Source organism: Lineus longissimus, chromosome 1 (assembly GCF_910592395.1).
Source record: "Lineus longissimus chromosome 1, tnLinLong1.2, whole genome shotgun sequence".
NCBI lineage: Eukaryota > Metazoa > Nemertea > Pilidiophora > Heteronemertea > Lineidae > Lineus > Lineus longissimus.
Genome location: NC_088308.1, coordinates 4,992,330 through 5,007,182, shown reverse-complemented (window position 1 = coordinate 5,007,182; position 14,853 = coordinate 4,992,330). Strand labels below are relative to the sequence as shown.

Genomic DNA, 14,853 nt, shown 5'->3' with positions numbered 1-14,853 from the left:
ATCAGACCTCCGTTACAGCCTCTCTGATTGGTGTATTTTTTCAATTGACGTCATCGCCGCAGGTGCGTGTTACTAAAAATAGAAGTCAAACACGTGGTCGTAAGCTCGGGCATGTTGTAGAAAGCGTGTTCCAAAAAATAACCCTTAAAATACTACTTTCTCTTGACATCGAAGTATTCAATTGACGAAGTATGGTAAGATGTAATACAATAGATGTATACAATCCATGTGGTGATTTATATCTCATTGAAATATATCTATAGTTGAAAATTCTCCTGTCCGAATTTGGGTATTATTTTCACAACTTTCTGCACAGATTTCCCTATCCAATGTACATCTAGCTAGTTTTCCTTTTGTCGGATAACTGCCAAGGTTTAGTCGATAGTTTGCCATCTGATTTCTTGGATCATTCATTAGCAGCTGACTTGTCAAGGCAAATTTTGTGAAACGTTGTCAAATGTCCTTTACGTATGCGCTCACGTTGTGCGTTTGCCGTTATAGGGCCTATCCCTATCACCCATTTGCGTCACAACGTTAATTCTTGAAGTGGCAATAGTCCCCACGATGTGACGATACAATATCACGCTGCATTAGCAGCTACTGGGATGCGGGTAGGTGACATCTTATCTTACATTCCAGCCGAAGGCACCCAAGATCAAGCTAGGTGCCCAGGGTAAGAAGGCCATGCACCCGAATAGCAGAAAAGCCCAACAGTTTTCACGCCAACAGCACCATGAACTGAGAGTTCAGAAGTAAGAAGATGATTTTTTGGTTTTTGCTAGGTTGCTTGCTTTGAGATATTTGCTGCAATAATTAATTTGGCAACTGGATGTCCGATGGCTGTGTGGTAGAGTATTCTTCATCCCTTTTCCTTTAGCTTGTCGAATAAACCTCATTTGTGACATCTGCAGTTGCAAAGATTCATCAGAAAGCTGTATTAATGTTCACTTTCTTTCCAGCCATATCAGCATTTATTGTTCTCATTTTTGTGTGTTGTTTTCTTCACAGGAGAATGACAGAAAAAGGCCAGAAGATGAATGCACAGGGTAGGTTATTTGCATCTTCTTGTAGTTTTGGCGTCTGCTCGGTCAACTGAAATTGTCAATCCTGAGTGCATGGTTTGGCTTGAACCATTGTATCCATATGTGGGCAAACAGTTAGTATAGCATGCCTTGAAATTTTCAGATATATCCCAGGACCTGGATTTGTAATGATATAATGTAAATTTCATAAGTCATGTTAGTGCCAGTATCATCTCGAGACACACTTCCTAAGGGCCATCCTTTGGCAAACTTCCTATGGTTATCGGCTCCGTTCATCACCTCCCAGTTCTCTCAACACCACCATATGATACAAGCTCTCTGTTGTCAAGAAAAATTTCTGTTTTGCTTCCGTTATGTTGCCGTTACGTACATGTGTTGTTATTAGACTGAGTTTGATGCTGTGTTCCTTCATTCACAGGAGAAAAACTGCTATGGTTTCAAGAGCAGCTTGATCCAGCTGTAGATTTATACACCTTGTCAGAGGTTGGAGAATTAATTGAACGGTAGGTAACATAAACTCCTTCCAACCAAAGCTTCGTATGTCACTCAAATCTTATTTCTCTAAAGATATGTTGTAGATATACTACCATATGTATACTCTTTTAAGAAGTTGGTAAATTTTGTGATAACCCCTGTATTGCTTCGGTACTTTTATGGAAAACACAGTTGTACTTTAAAACCTGTATGGGATAACTCCATTTGTGGCTTTCTTCTGCTAACAATGGATCACATTTAGTGGCACCACCTGTTGAGAGATGTGAACAGTAGCATTGCGAGTTGGCCACTGGACAAATGATTCAACATTTCTGCTAAGCAGGTATCTCATGTGTTGGGGTCTACTTGTTTCAGGTATCTGCATCGGTTTGACGAAGAGGTGGAACAGATAGAAATCAAGAATTCCATCGGCAACCGTAAAAATCGCCAGAATGCATCCAGGGAGGATGTCATTAAACATACAATCGAGACAGAGAGAAGAGACTACAACGCAGGCGGGATAGGTCAGTATGATGAAAATCGAACATGTTTGAACTTGTTTGGAAAGTATCAGGGACAAAAATATGTAAGGGAACCAAATGAGTGTCTGATCCTTTGAGTGGCAAGTTCTTGTCGGGAATGCACCGTGAAGGTGATCAGTCAAAAGTTGTTGTTTTTCCTATCAAAGTACCAAAATGGTTTCATTTTATGATTCCTTGATGTTCTGACCCTCTATCATTTGTTGATGCTAGGTTTTATATTACCTCTACATGTATCATGATCAGAGAAAATCAGTGCAATCTGGTAAATCTGTTCCTTTTGAAGAGAGTTTAACATTCATAGCTGTCCTCAAATTAACAAGACTTTATCTTTTCAGAACTCCCTGATCTGACGCGGCAGAATCATTTAAAGACTTTCAGGTTAGTTCACATCATAACTGTTTGCCAGATATTAGGTTCCTCTATGCTTGTATTATATCATAAAATCTGTCATGATGTTCCAATGGCGGCCCATTGTAGAAAATAAGACAGATGGTCTGTGGATAATGAGTGTGCTTTTTTTTCCTAAAAGCAATTCATGTTCAACGCTCACCTATTATCTTCAACAGGGAATGGACCGGTGAAATGCGATTTGTACAGAATTTCAAGTTTCGTCGAATCACATCACAAATGGTCGAAAAAGCTGCAGAAAAGGAGGAAGAGATGCCATTGGAGGATGAGGAAGTGAAAGAAGGTTTAGAGGACTATTCTGATCATGAAAAAGACACTGAAAATGAAAAGACTGATGATACATAGTGCAGAGTGTTTTGATAAAGACCAAGGATAAGGCATATTACAGTAAATACAATGACTGCTCTGGATGTAATTGATGGACTTCCTTGACAGGAGTTTACCCTCTTGGATCAGGCACGCTTTCTTTTTCATGATCCATCAAAGGTGCAGTGTATTGTTGACTGTATTTTATTATTACAGCGTACAAGTTCTTTGTACCAGCCTGTTTGAGAAAAGTTTATGCATTAAATGTTTGAGTCACAGAAATAACGGTTTTGTTATAGTCATTTTTGATCTGGTCTTCACCAGTTTTAGTTTTGTGCCATGTTTGATGGCACAGATTTGTTTCACGAAAGACATGTTGTGATAGTTGTGGCATTGGCAGAGGTGGTGATAATGGATTTAAATTTCCTCACTATGATGAAGTCCGGCTGTGGCATGCTCATTGCTAGTCTGGTAGTGTGGCTGAAACCAGGAAAAACTGACATTGGTTTCTGCCAAGTCAAGGATGCAACGTAAGCAAGCCTCTTAAAAGGTTTCCAACACGTTTCCAGACCCCTTACTGGGCCTTTTGCTCTTTACCATGGTTTATCAACCTATGATGCCCAAGATGAAGTAGGACTCCTCAGCGAAAATGTGTCTAGAAAAAGGATTCCGTTTGACAAATTAGCAGGCAAATTAAAAACAGTCGTTTTTGGGTAATATGGGGGGTGCTGATTTCAAAAATCAATTTTTCTCCCGCGTAAAGTTGCACATTAAGTCAGAAATGAGACCCTTAATAGGGCCTAATGGTCCCAAAGTAGGGGTCAAAAAGTTGATGTCATCGAAACATGTCAACATGGGTATCAAAATGAAGGTCTATGGGGGTACTTTAACATTGCATAGTTTTTGGCCCCCTTAACGAACCGTGGGACCCCCCAGGGAGGGTGAAAAAGGGCAAAAGTGGTAACTTTGACCCTGTCCCACGATCTTCATAGGGATTATAAATAGATAAAAACTGTTTTATTTGACAGTAATCGTATAGACCTTCAAAATGATACCCATGACAACACTCTCGGGGTAAGGGTTGCCGAGATAGTAATTTTGACCCCTTTTTTGGCTCCAAATTTAAGATCTCGAAAACCTTTTGCCCAAGGGTGTCGTCATGGGTATCTATGAAAAGGTCTATGTGAGTACTGTCGAATAAAACAGTTTTTATCCACATGCGGTGCCCATGAAGCTCATGGGAGGCGGTCAAAGTTACCACTTTTGCCCTTTTTGACCCTCCCTGGGGGGTCCCACGGTTCGTTAGTCGGGCCAAAAACTATGTAATGTTAAAGTACCCCCATAGACCTTCATTTTGATACCCATGTTGACATGTTTCGATGACATCAACTTTTTGACCCCTAATTTGGACCATTTCTGACTTAATGTGCAACTTTACGCAGGAGAAAAATTGATTTTTTAAATCAGCACCCCCATATTACCCAAAAACGACTGTTTTCAATTTGCCCGCTAATTTGTCAAACGGAACTTCACATTTTTCACACTCGTCCCATGGCCTATACAGCGTGATAGCCTTGGCGGTTCAGCGCTGAGAGTGTTTGACTGTGGATCGGCTGGTCACGGGTTCGACTCCCGGTGAATCTGCCGCACTTCTCTTTTTTTTCTTCTTCCTTATCTTGTTATCTCATCAACCATGTACTGATGTCAAAATTTTCATTAGTATCATTATCATACCCCGCATCCAAACTTTTCAAACTGTAGCACATACTGATTCCGGGCGTTCGAGTACTACCGACGATGGATCGAATCGGCTGCTGGTATTTTCGAGGATACATTGGAATTAGGGTATCCTGAGCTTCAGACATTTTATGCTTCTTAATTCGTCATAACGAGAGGCGGAGGATATTGTAAACCACTGGTGCCTAGATGATTAAAGGGGTACGCCGGTCGTTGACGTATATTTACTGTTTGGTTCAATTATATCTAGTTCCTTCTTCTAACGCCAATTAACTCCAATAGTCAGTAGTCAAACGCTCGAGCGCTATCTGTATACAATTGGTACGTGTATAAGTTTTCCCGATCGCTTCATGTTAGTTCAGGTCATGTGTCCACTGGGTTTGTCATATGAGAATACCAGAATTATGAGGTAAATGTATTGTTTCAATAATCGCAAATCTGCCTACAGTGGAGCCTCCCTTCTAGTGGACACCTCTCTATTAAGGACAACCTCTCTTTTAAGGACACTAGGTCCCAAATGGGTTGTTTCCATTCAATTTGACTTCTGTAATCAGGACACCTCACTATTCAGGACAGTCAGTCCCGAGTAACAGTCTATGTCCCAAGAGGCAAGGCGACATAATAACAGAAAAAAACTGTATCATTTTCAAATTCTTTATTGTTCTGAACTCCAAGGATAACACATGGAGACTTGAAATACCGTGTAGGAGGAAACCTGCGTACCGGGAGAAAACCTACGCAATCGGAGGGAGTCGCCAACTCGGTCCATCACACAGGTGACAGCTGAGCTAATGACTTCATACATGTACATTAAAATCGATCATAGTCAATGTAGCTGTACCACTCCGAAAGCCCAATATAGGAGGAGAACCAGGAGATAGAAGCACTATCCCTTTAAAACATGTTCAACTCCTTTACAAGATGTAACAATGAAACACTGATTGTGTCTCATGAAACACAATGCTTAATAGAGATCTTAAATTTTTTGACTGGACTGCTCAACCCATACCACAAAGGATGTATTGTGTACTGTACATTCGACATGGATTATCTATTGTATTAAATCCTATTGTTGAAGCCTTCAGTTTGGCTGTGTAATCTCACAATAGGTTTGGTCACTGCAGTCAATTGGTTCAGGACCCTATTTGAATAACAAAAGGACCACATTTCTGATGGCCGCTGGACAGAGGCTGCTGCTTTGCATGACAAAAGGAGCAGTTCTGACATGTATTTGCATGATAAAAGAGGTGGCATTAACATGGCAAAGACTAAAAGTGGTTTGCCAGATTTTTTGTAAGAGTCAAGATCTCATTTAGACATTTCACAAAACTTTTATTTTACATACCAGAATTTACAATTACATGCATACAGGACAAAACTTTTAAAAACATCAAAAAGTTGATGCTTTTAAGTTACAATTTGCTCAAATTCTTTAAGTACCAAGTCCATTCTTTACGTGGCGAAAAAGTGTTTTTTAGAACTTAGAACCTGCAGAACATGATAATGTCCTTGCAGTGAAAGGCCTTTTTGAATCAAAATGAAGTAAAGACAAATATTTGTTCCTGTGAGACCACTAGGGTAGGATCAGGAACCAGTCTGGTCTGTCAAACTCAAACAAATTTTGATATTCTGGTAAATTTCAATAAAACCGAGAGAGTATCAAACTCTTTCCTGTTTTCAATTAATTGTAAAAATGTTTTGGTCTTTCATGACCTTTTTGATACCCGGGTTTTAACGGGTATTTGTGAATTATAAACGAAGAAATACAATTCACTATTGTTGTCGGTCAGTTGTCTCGAGCACGAAGGTGAAAGTGCTGAGAAACTGAGCCAGGAAGTTTGATCATGGGTCCGGGGCATCGGATCCTAGACCTTGGGAGTTTAAATGTCAGCGGTTTCTGTGGTACTGAAGAGATTGAGCAACATTCATAAAAGGCCTACGATTCCATCAGACACACGTGTTATTGTTGTTTCCTGGGGTCGAAGAAACAACAACACATGAACCCCATGTCAAAAATGATGGACATAATTACATGAAATATCTGATGATTTTTTGGTGATGTTTAAGCAGAAAACCGAAGAACAGAAAAAGTTTTGCTTGAAAAATATTTCAAGCAGAAGGGCCATGATGTTCCCTGGTCTTTTGGCTACCCTGGTAGCCACAAACAACCCCTTCCCCTAATTCACCCTTTTTTCGATTCCTTCTTCTAATGAGTGTAAGATCTTGAACCGTGTTCATGGGAAAATGTAAGTCATGACCACTTACCCGTACTCACTCACCCCTGCAACCTGAAACTTCTATACCAGCTGTGCCACTAAGTCATGGCCAAAAAGAAGGTAAATATTTACCTTCTCACCAACAGAAAATATTAGGATTTTCATTAAATCACCTTTCAATCAGATATTTCAATAAAACGCAAATTAAAGATGAGGCCTACGATGACAAAAACAAACCGTCATCAAACTGTCAGTTGATGACAACCGGAGGGGATGTTCTTGGTTGACGACATCCTTCTCTCCTCTGTGGGATGCTTCACCATGCTGAAAAGAAACAGACAACATAAAATTAAGGTTCTACTGGTGCACATGCTCCAGCTGATGAAATACATCATGTCCGGCCTTGTCTTCTAGAAAGCTCTTACTTTCTAGCCCTTTCAAAGAACAATCGGATTGATAAGATCTAAGAGCGAAATTATTTTCAACTTATACTTGCTGCAGCCAGAATTTTCATAAGGACTCATCTGTTAAGAACTGTTTGCTATTTACTGCAGTCTGCTGGTCTCTTGACTTGAATTCGTTAAGAACAAATCTGGATTATTTCAAATCTTTAGGTGCTCAATTTTGCTACGCCACCCTCCCCTCCAGTCTCAACCACGACTCTTTCAACTTTTTAATTCAGTTGCCCATCAATCGACTATTATTTGACACAAACAGGTATCAGAAGAAAGGTCCTTCAGAGCATCATCTATTCCGACACCTGGAGTACGCCTGGGGCAACTCTGGAAATCACCACAGGTCCCATTTTCTACACACACCCCTTAAAAATACCCTCGACGTGTTCAAATTTGCGCGTTTGAAATTCGCCTGAGCATGAACCCAACAGTCGGTGGAAAGTGACAGCTAGCTAAAGGAGGCTGGTCTGTCCTCCCCAAGAGCAGTCCATATGACATGCCCCAAACTCGCAGCGTCAAAGCGAAAATGATATTCGACCACGCCCATCCCCAAACCTGGCAAAAGAAAGGCCATTTTCAAAAATTCTCCAGCAATGAAAGGGTTAGGCAAGGCCTGACATGTATGCTTGTGACAATCATGCAACTAACACGAGCAAGTGCTACATAGTATAACTTTGTGAGATCTGTAGGTGATAAAGTGGTATTCTCTGACGTCTTCCTGACTCAGATGTTTGTTCCATGGATATACCACTGCGACTCGTCTTCATCTCTTGATTTCAGAGATCCCATTGGTGATCATGACTGCGTGTAGTATTTGACCATTACGTGTCACTACTGTTTCTGTATGACGAAAGCATTTTCCTTAACAGAACAGACCCTTCTACATCGTTTCTTAACTGTTCATGATCTCTTAAAGGGACAATATAGGCAGCAGCTAGGCAGGCAAGATAAAGTTACACAAAGTCGCCAATAGGGGACTCTCACATCTCACAGTACGTAGAAATGATTCACACTTGTACGTGGAATATATTTAGTGCTGAGTCTGACATGACCAAGGGCCCTTACTGTGTACTATAGTCACTTGAAGATGGCCCAATTAGCCCCTCTGCTCCTGCCTATAGTCCCCCTTTAATCAGGCTAATGCCTACACCAAGCAAGGACAATTGATTTGATTGTATTACCTTTGGGTGGCATCCTTCCATAGTTATGAGGCTGTCTTCACGGTAGCTCCTGGATATCGTGTCATATTGCGTATTGAGCTGGGCTCTATCCGTATCTTTCGAAAGTTCGGATCGAGTCCCTTTCGAGTGATATTGTCAATAGTCTATTAGAGTTTCGGACAGTGTTTCAATTGTCCTCTCCATACACACAGCACAAATGTTCCCGATCTTAGCAAAAGTTCTGCATGAATCGGTCGGTAAAGACTGTGGTTTGTCACTCCTGCCCCTTCGATATCCCTCAGTGCCACCATTCGATCCACTGAATCCACTGGACTCTCGATCCACTGAATCCACTGGACTCTCGATCCACTGAATCCACTCGACTCTCAATCCACTGCCCTCATCCATGCAGGACTGGAAGAAAAATATCAAGGTTACTCTATGTTTTACCATAATCAAAGACTTGAGCCATGGAGCCTTTCATTGAGTTTCTTGAAATTCGCCCAGGTAGTTTTAGAAAGAATCATAATCCTTCATCCCCAGTTCAGCCCCTTATCTCGTCGTGTCGGACTACTTGTCTGTCTCAAGCGGTTTCAAACATTTTCGGTTCTTAGTATGACCACACTGTCATGACAAGCAGTGAGGATTTGGATTAAATATACATCAGTTACCAATGCTTGCAACCTCTATCCTTTACACCTCCATCAGAGAGTGGTTGGCTTCTCTGCGACATCACTCAGTCACCCTGTGGTTTGTCACTCAGTGGATTTCTGGATCTTCGAGAGTTGAGCTTGCTATGGTGTGGTCGAGTGGTTGGGTCTACCTGACAGCCGTCATCTGCATAAGGCTGGAAACAGGAAATGAACATTTACGAGCAATCTCAAACTAAATAGATTGAAACCAAAAGATCTTTTTTTTTCATTTGGCAGAGGTGGTTGTCACTTTCAATGTTAAGTTTCGTGCTCGACTGTTTTATAAAATGGCAGAGCTGAAAAGATGTTCAGGATTCTTCTTGATTTGTCTCCTATTTGCTGCATTTGTCAAAAGGATTGAGGCATCCTCAGTTGACAATGTTCTCTTGTGACAACACTTTGAGTGTGTGTGTTTGGGGGGGGGGGGGGCTCAAGTTTGCATTTGTCAAGGTCATTGAGTTCATAAGTTGGCCATAACCTGAGGGCTCCAAGTCAGGTGATCACGGGATAAAAGTTCATTACTTGGCCACCTAGGAGCCGATTCTGGAAACATAAAAACTGCTGTCATTCCTCAATTACTGGCCAGATAGTCATGATGTTTGTGTCAACGATTTGACTTATCTGCCAAGGTCACAGGGGTTATCCTTTATAATTGGCAGATTGATGTAAACTTTTGGACATTTTTCAAGCCAATTTCGATCGGGTGAGCACAATGGCCCTTGGCCACTTCATTCTATCCATTTCTACTACATTACCACCTCTCTCTGCTCACCTTGTGGGTTGCAGTGTCGTCATTTGTATCCCTTGTCCCTTGGATCCCTTGTATCCTGTGTCCGTTGTATCCTGTGTCCCTTGTATCCTTTGTCCCTTCCATCTGGCTGGTTCTTCTGAAATATGTACAAGTTGTAATCATTCAGTATGTCTTACTTCCATATTAAAACAGGAGAGAATGAACATAAGATTGATGGCCTAGTTGATTCAGCGTCTTTAAAGGGACAATATAGGCAGCAGCTAGGCAGGCAAGATAAAGTTACACAAAGTCGCCAATATGGGTCTCTCACATCTCACAGTCCGTCGAAATGATTCACGCTTTTATGAGGAATATATTCAGTACTGAATCTGACATGACCCTGAAGGGCCCTTACTCTGGTCACCTGGAGATGGCCAAATTAACCCCTCTGCTCTTGCCTATAGTCCGCCGATAAGATGTATCTTTTAATCAAGCCAGAACCAGCAGTGAATTCAGTGAGTTCATGCTGCAAGAACTAAGTGATGCTTACCTGGTTTGGCTGCAACACTGTATTCTTGGGGTCCAGTGTCTTCTCTGCTCTTCTCGGCTGACAAGCTGAGGCCGGCTCTCCTTCTTCTACTCCGTCGTGTCAATTTCAGCGGGCATATTTATAAGTTTTGTGAAGCACAAGGAGGTCAAGTACACTGTTGTTATCCAAAGAGCCCAATGTCTTCGTCATATGTACTAAACTGGTTTAGCACAAGTCCCACACGGACACGCCTGACATTTCGTCCGACGAAATTCCGCAGGTTAACAACAGGACTTAAACCCCAGTCATTCCATCCCCCTCGAGATCAGGTAGGGGATCGCTGGCCAGCTATTGCTTACTATTGTTAACAGTCGTAAGACTTATCCCGCCAACACTCTAAAACAAGGGGACCAATTGAATGACTAGCGACACGCAACTCTTATTGCCCCCATCAATCAACCACGATGACTCAAGGGGAACACGTACCTTGAACCTAAGTCCATGTCATCACCGTCGAAACTTAGATGAGGACCGTGGAACAAAGTGGCAAGCATGCCTGGGACCCAGCCACCGCGCTTTGGAAATGAGATGAGATAGACTCAAGTCGCCAGTCACGATAACCAAATACACCAAGCGTACAGCTTGAATCGAACCCGATCTATCATTGTCATCGGTCACCTGGCCTGGCCTGGACAACTGAAAGCTGAATAGGTTAAAATAGATGAAAAATAGGAAGCACCAAAACAAAGAATGACTACAATAGATAACAACTACGATAACTACTCTAACAACTAGAATAACAATAGCTACAAAACTAACACAACATCAACCACACTTGCAACACTCATAACAGCTGCCAGAGTCTCCCCTACTCTAACAACTAGAATAACAATAGCTACAAAACTAACACAACATCAACCACACTTCCAACACTCATAACAGCTGCCAGAGTCTCCCCTCCCCCCCCCTCATCACCACCCACACCCTTTTCCTATCCCATTTCAGACACACATACACTTGCACACTCTCACACCATCAAACTATGGTTAAAACATCGTTTAACATCCATCTGCCGGATTTGTCGATAGAGGCGTCACCGTCCTATGTTTTTTGGAATAATATAACATACTTTTTTTGGATAAGAACGTTTTATTTTGATATGCAAAATATACATTACAAGTTAAAAGTTTTGAGATCCTTGACTTCTTAGATGAGTACACATCATTGATGTCCTTACAATGGCGATAAAAGATGTCTAGATGTGTTTTGTGATTCAACATTTTTTTTTATTTCGATATTTTTTCATGTAACTCGCCATGAAGGCTTGTTACATTCAAGCGTTTGACTTGTCCAGTCGCTCGTCATAATTTTCACTCTTCCTGCTGGAGTCATTTTACAAGTTTATTTTATTGACTTTAACAACAATTGGATAGTCGCACCTCTATGACAAATCCGGCAAGTTGTAACCTGATCCTCTACCTACCCTTCATCTTGTAGATCATTATGAAAGTCTTCGGTTGCAATTGCCAACAAGGTTGCTGACAAGGTTTGTGGGATCTGTAATGATAAATTGGCAAAAAATCCACAATTACAGCAAATCTACATGTACTATTACTCATGAAATTGATGCCTGAAAATGATGGACGAAATGAATTTCTCATTTTCAGGAGTTTTTTATTTTTCTTTCGGCATAGGTAGACCCCATTCCTTAGTTTTGTCTTTCCGAGCTGATCATGATCAAAGACATGAGGAGTCAATCAGTTTGCATCACACCTTCCAATATGGCCTCTATTGACAAATCGTGTGAATGACCAACCTCACATCGTACATACCCATCGTCAAGCAAGCCATGATACAGGAATCTTCGGTGGCAATTGCATATGAAGTTTGTGGCATCTGTAATGATAAATGGGCACAAATACATGATTAGAGCAATTCTGTTAAAAGTCTTAAAGGGTAACTCCTGTCAAATTTCACCATATAATGTTTTAGCTGTTTTTGACAAATGACAACGTCACTTTCTCATAAATCGGTAAGGTTTTCGAATCAAAATGCACATTTTCTAGAAATCGCTGGTTTAATCCCACCTGGACGGCTCACTTCGATGCCGTTGAAATTGCGCTACGGCGACGATGTTTTCGTTGATGACGTCACAACATGAACATTTTCGCGGTCGCTGTGGTTTACATTCAGCGATTTTATAATAAATCTAATCAAAATGGAAAATTTGAGCTTTACATTTGTGGTCAACAATTAAAAACAGACGTATTTCCACAAAGTTGTAAATCACATCATAGTTTCACTTTAATCAATGCTGAAGGGAGAGGGGAGGAGAGGGACTTTCAGCCAAATGAGAAATTGTTAACTGAAAAGGGTGTTTTCACAGCCAGCCATGTTGGAGGGCAGAACAGTGATTTGCCATGCCTGACTTTTCATGGTGTTTGAGCTTGCTTTCTTTTGTCTTTCCCTCCACGTCACGTGTAACCAAACTATTGAAACTAGACATCAAATGAATTCCGTAGAAATTCTGCTTAAAATGAATGTCTCATTTCTTGGTCATGACTACCTAAGAGCAATTGATCTGACTGCATTGATCTACCTCAAATTCTGAGGACTCTCAAAATTGAAATCTGCATATTGGGTCATGAGACAAGAGTTCAAGGCAATTCATTTTTCCCGCCAAAAAAAGAGAAAGGCAAACCAAGTTGGTCTCTTCCAAAATCCCTTCTGGATATGAATAACGTCAAGACTCAGTTTGATGATACCCACCTTGTAATAGATTGATGCAAAACACAAGTAATTTTGCTATTTCAGAATGTTGAAAATGTCAAAATTTGAGCCAGCCCTTTCTTGAAGGACCATGTGCACCTTGCTGGAATGAATGTTCAGCCTGCACTGTATACAAAGCCATGGGAGGTGTAAAATGTGACAGGTAGTGGTTATTATGTCACACACCCCTAAACACCCAAAGGTTCTTTCAAGGTTGTCATGGTTACGGTTCCCCAAACAATGGTGTCAGATCACAAGCCAAGCCAAGTTGGTAATGTTATTGGCCAATGAATAAGTAACCTTTTTATTTGATTATGCAGATTGGGTGTTATTTGCTGTTAACAATTGTATAGGGTGTTAGTCAATAATGTTGCAAGTTTTAAAGTTTAGTATTTTTTTATGAAAAAGACATGTTCATATTTGACAAGCACCTCCAATGTGGTGATGACAAATGTTCAGACAGAAGCCAAATAACAAACTGAAAAGAGCTGGAATAATGACATTTATGATCTATCCTCTGTCCCTTCTTGTTTCATTGCCAAACTCCTTTTCAAAACAAGTTCAGTCATGAAATATTTTTTGAACTTGAAAACTAGCAACGCTGCTATTTAACACCTTGTAGTAGGACAAATGATGGGTTTGGTTTTATTTGTTTGTTTTCAAAGAGATGAAGCTTGTTAGGCCCCATAAAAAAAAATGTCAGTTTATCATCCTTTTTTCTGAAGAAAGTGATGAGGGAGGGCGGTTTTTATTTTTTATTTTTTATTTTTTCAGAACAGAAACGGGTATTTAAATGAAAGCAACATGAACAATTGAACATGAAACGCCTTCAAAATACGTGCTTTATGCACAATCTGTAACACGACAAACGGCATTCTGGCAGCTAGTATCAAAAAGTGGAAGATTTAGTTCAACGAGGCGCCATGAGAGGCGCGCTATACATTTAGCGCCGGGAGAGCACGTGTTCTGAAAAAGGCGCGAATTTGGCAATTGAAGACAAAATCTTTCAACAAATTCCTCTGAACCTCCTTGAAAAGTATTGTAAAACAGCATTGACTATCTAAAATCACTGTGATATTGTTTGTTACGCTGAAAACTCTGATGTGTCAATGGTGTTTGGCATATTTGATGAGTGAAGCGTTTTTCGCGCCAAATCAATCGTCGTCCGTTCGGCATGCCGCCGGCCGTCATCTACGCTGGGGCGAGTTTCCTCATATAAAAGTGAATAACAGTTGATTAAAATGAACCAAAGTAGACATGTCTGGTATCATTGGAAAGAGAATTTCATCAGAAATGCAACTGAATAGATAGTGAATCAATTCTTACCTGCTGAAAGCCTAATTTAGTGATTGAAATTGAAAATTTAAAAAAAAAATTTTTTTTGATGCGGGTCAAAAAAGTGATGCGGGCGGGGATGATAAACTGACATTTTTTTTATGGGGCCTAAACGGCAAGTTTTCTCAGGTACCGGTACGGCAGTGGCGTGCGTCTTTTTCATTGAAACGACCGGCACCGGCACATATTGTCGGTGATGATGGAGAGAGCGGTAACCGGTACTCATTCAGCATGGCTCACAAGCAGTTCAATGTGCTCATGACGTGACATGCCAGTGAGCATGTTGCGCGTTTTAATAGCTCGAATTGGGCACATGGCTTGAAAGGTTTAAAACATTGACCTGTGATAAAAAGGATGAGATTCTGGGTTAGGCTTTGCAAAGGCAATTGCTTCTTCTCACCCATTTTTTCACAATCAAATATTGTTTATAAAATGTAAAATGTATGATGTAAATACA

At 40.8% G+C, this 14,853-nt stretch overlaps 1 protein-coding gene and 1 long non-coding RNA gene across 3 annotated transcripts; one reads left to right on the top strand and one right to left on the bottom strand.

Annotated features, from left to right (window-relative positions):
• Positions 1–99: 99 nt before the first annotated feature.
• Positions 100–3,044, top strand: LOC135498270 (translation machinery-associated protein 16-like). Its single transcript, XM_064788504.1, has 7 exons — positions 100–194; positions 640–752; positions 1,009–1,046; positions 1,462–1,546; positions 1,893–2,041; positions 2,395–2,437; positions 2,626–3,044. Exons 1-7 carry the CDS (start codon positions 192–194, stop codon positions 2,810–2,812), a joined length of 618 nt encoding a protein of 205 aa, XP_064644574.1. The 5' UTR covers positions 100–191; the 3' UTR covers positions 2,813–3,044.
• Positions 3,045–5,150: 2,106 nt separating this feature from the next.
• Positions 5,151–13,128, bottom strand: LOC135498263 (uncharacterized). 2 transcript variants are annotated; one of them, XR_010449039.1, is made up of 8 exons: positions 13,062–13,128; positions 12,125–12,188; positions 11,776–11,849; positions 10,314–10,995; positions 9,806–9,920; positions 9,013–9,188; positions 8,363–8,755; positions 5,151–7,050 (listed from the first exon to the last, which is right to left on the bottom strand). It is a non-coding gene; the product is annotated as an uncharacterized LOC135498263 (long non-coding RNA). The 2 variants fall into 2 exon arrangements; XR_010449038.1 differs by lacking the exon at positions 13,062–13,128 and adding an exon at positions 12,380–12,423.
• Positions 13,129–14,853: the final 1,725 nt, after the last annotated feature.

Coding starts and splice junctions, on each gene's coding strand:
- LOC135498270 (XM_064788504.1), top strand. Junction 2,042..2,394: donor CTACAACGCAGGCGGGATAG/GTCAGTATGATG, acceptor TTATCTTTTCAG/AACTCCCTGATCTGACGCGG. Junction 2,438..2,625: donor AATCATTTAAAGACTTTCAG/GTTAGTTCACAT, acceptor TATCTTCAACAG/GGAATGGACCGGTGAAATGC.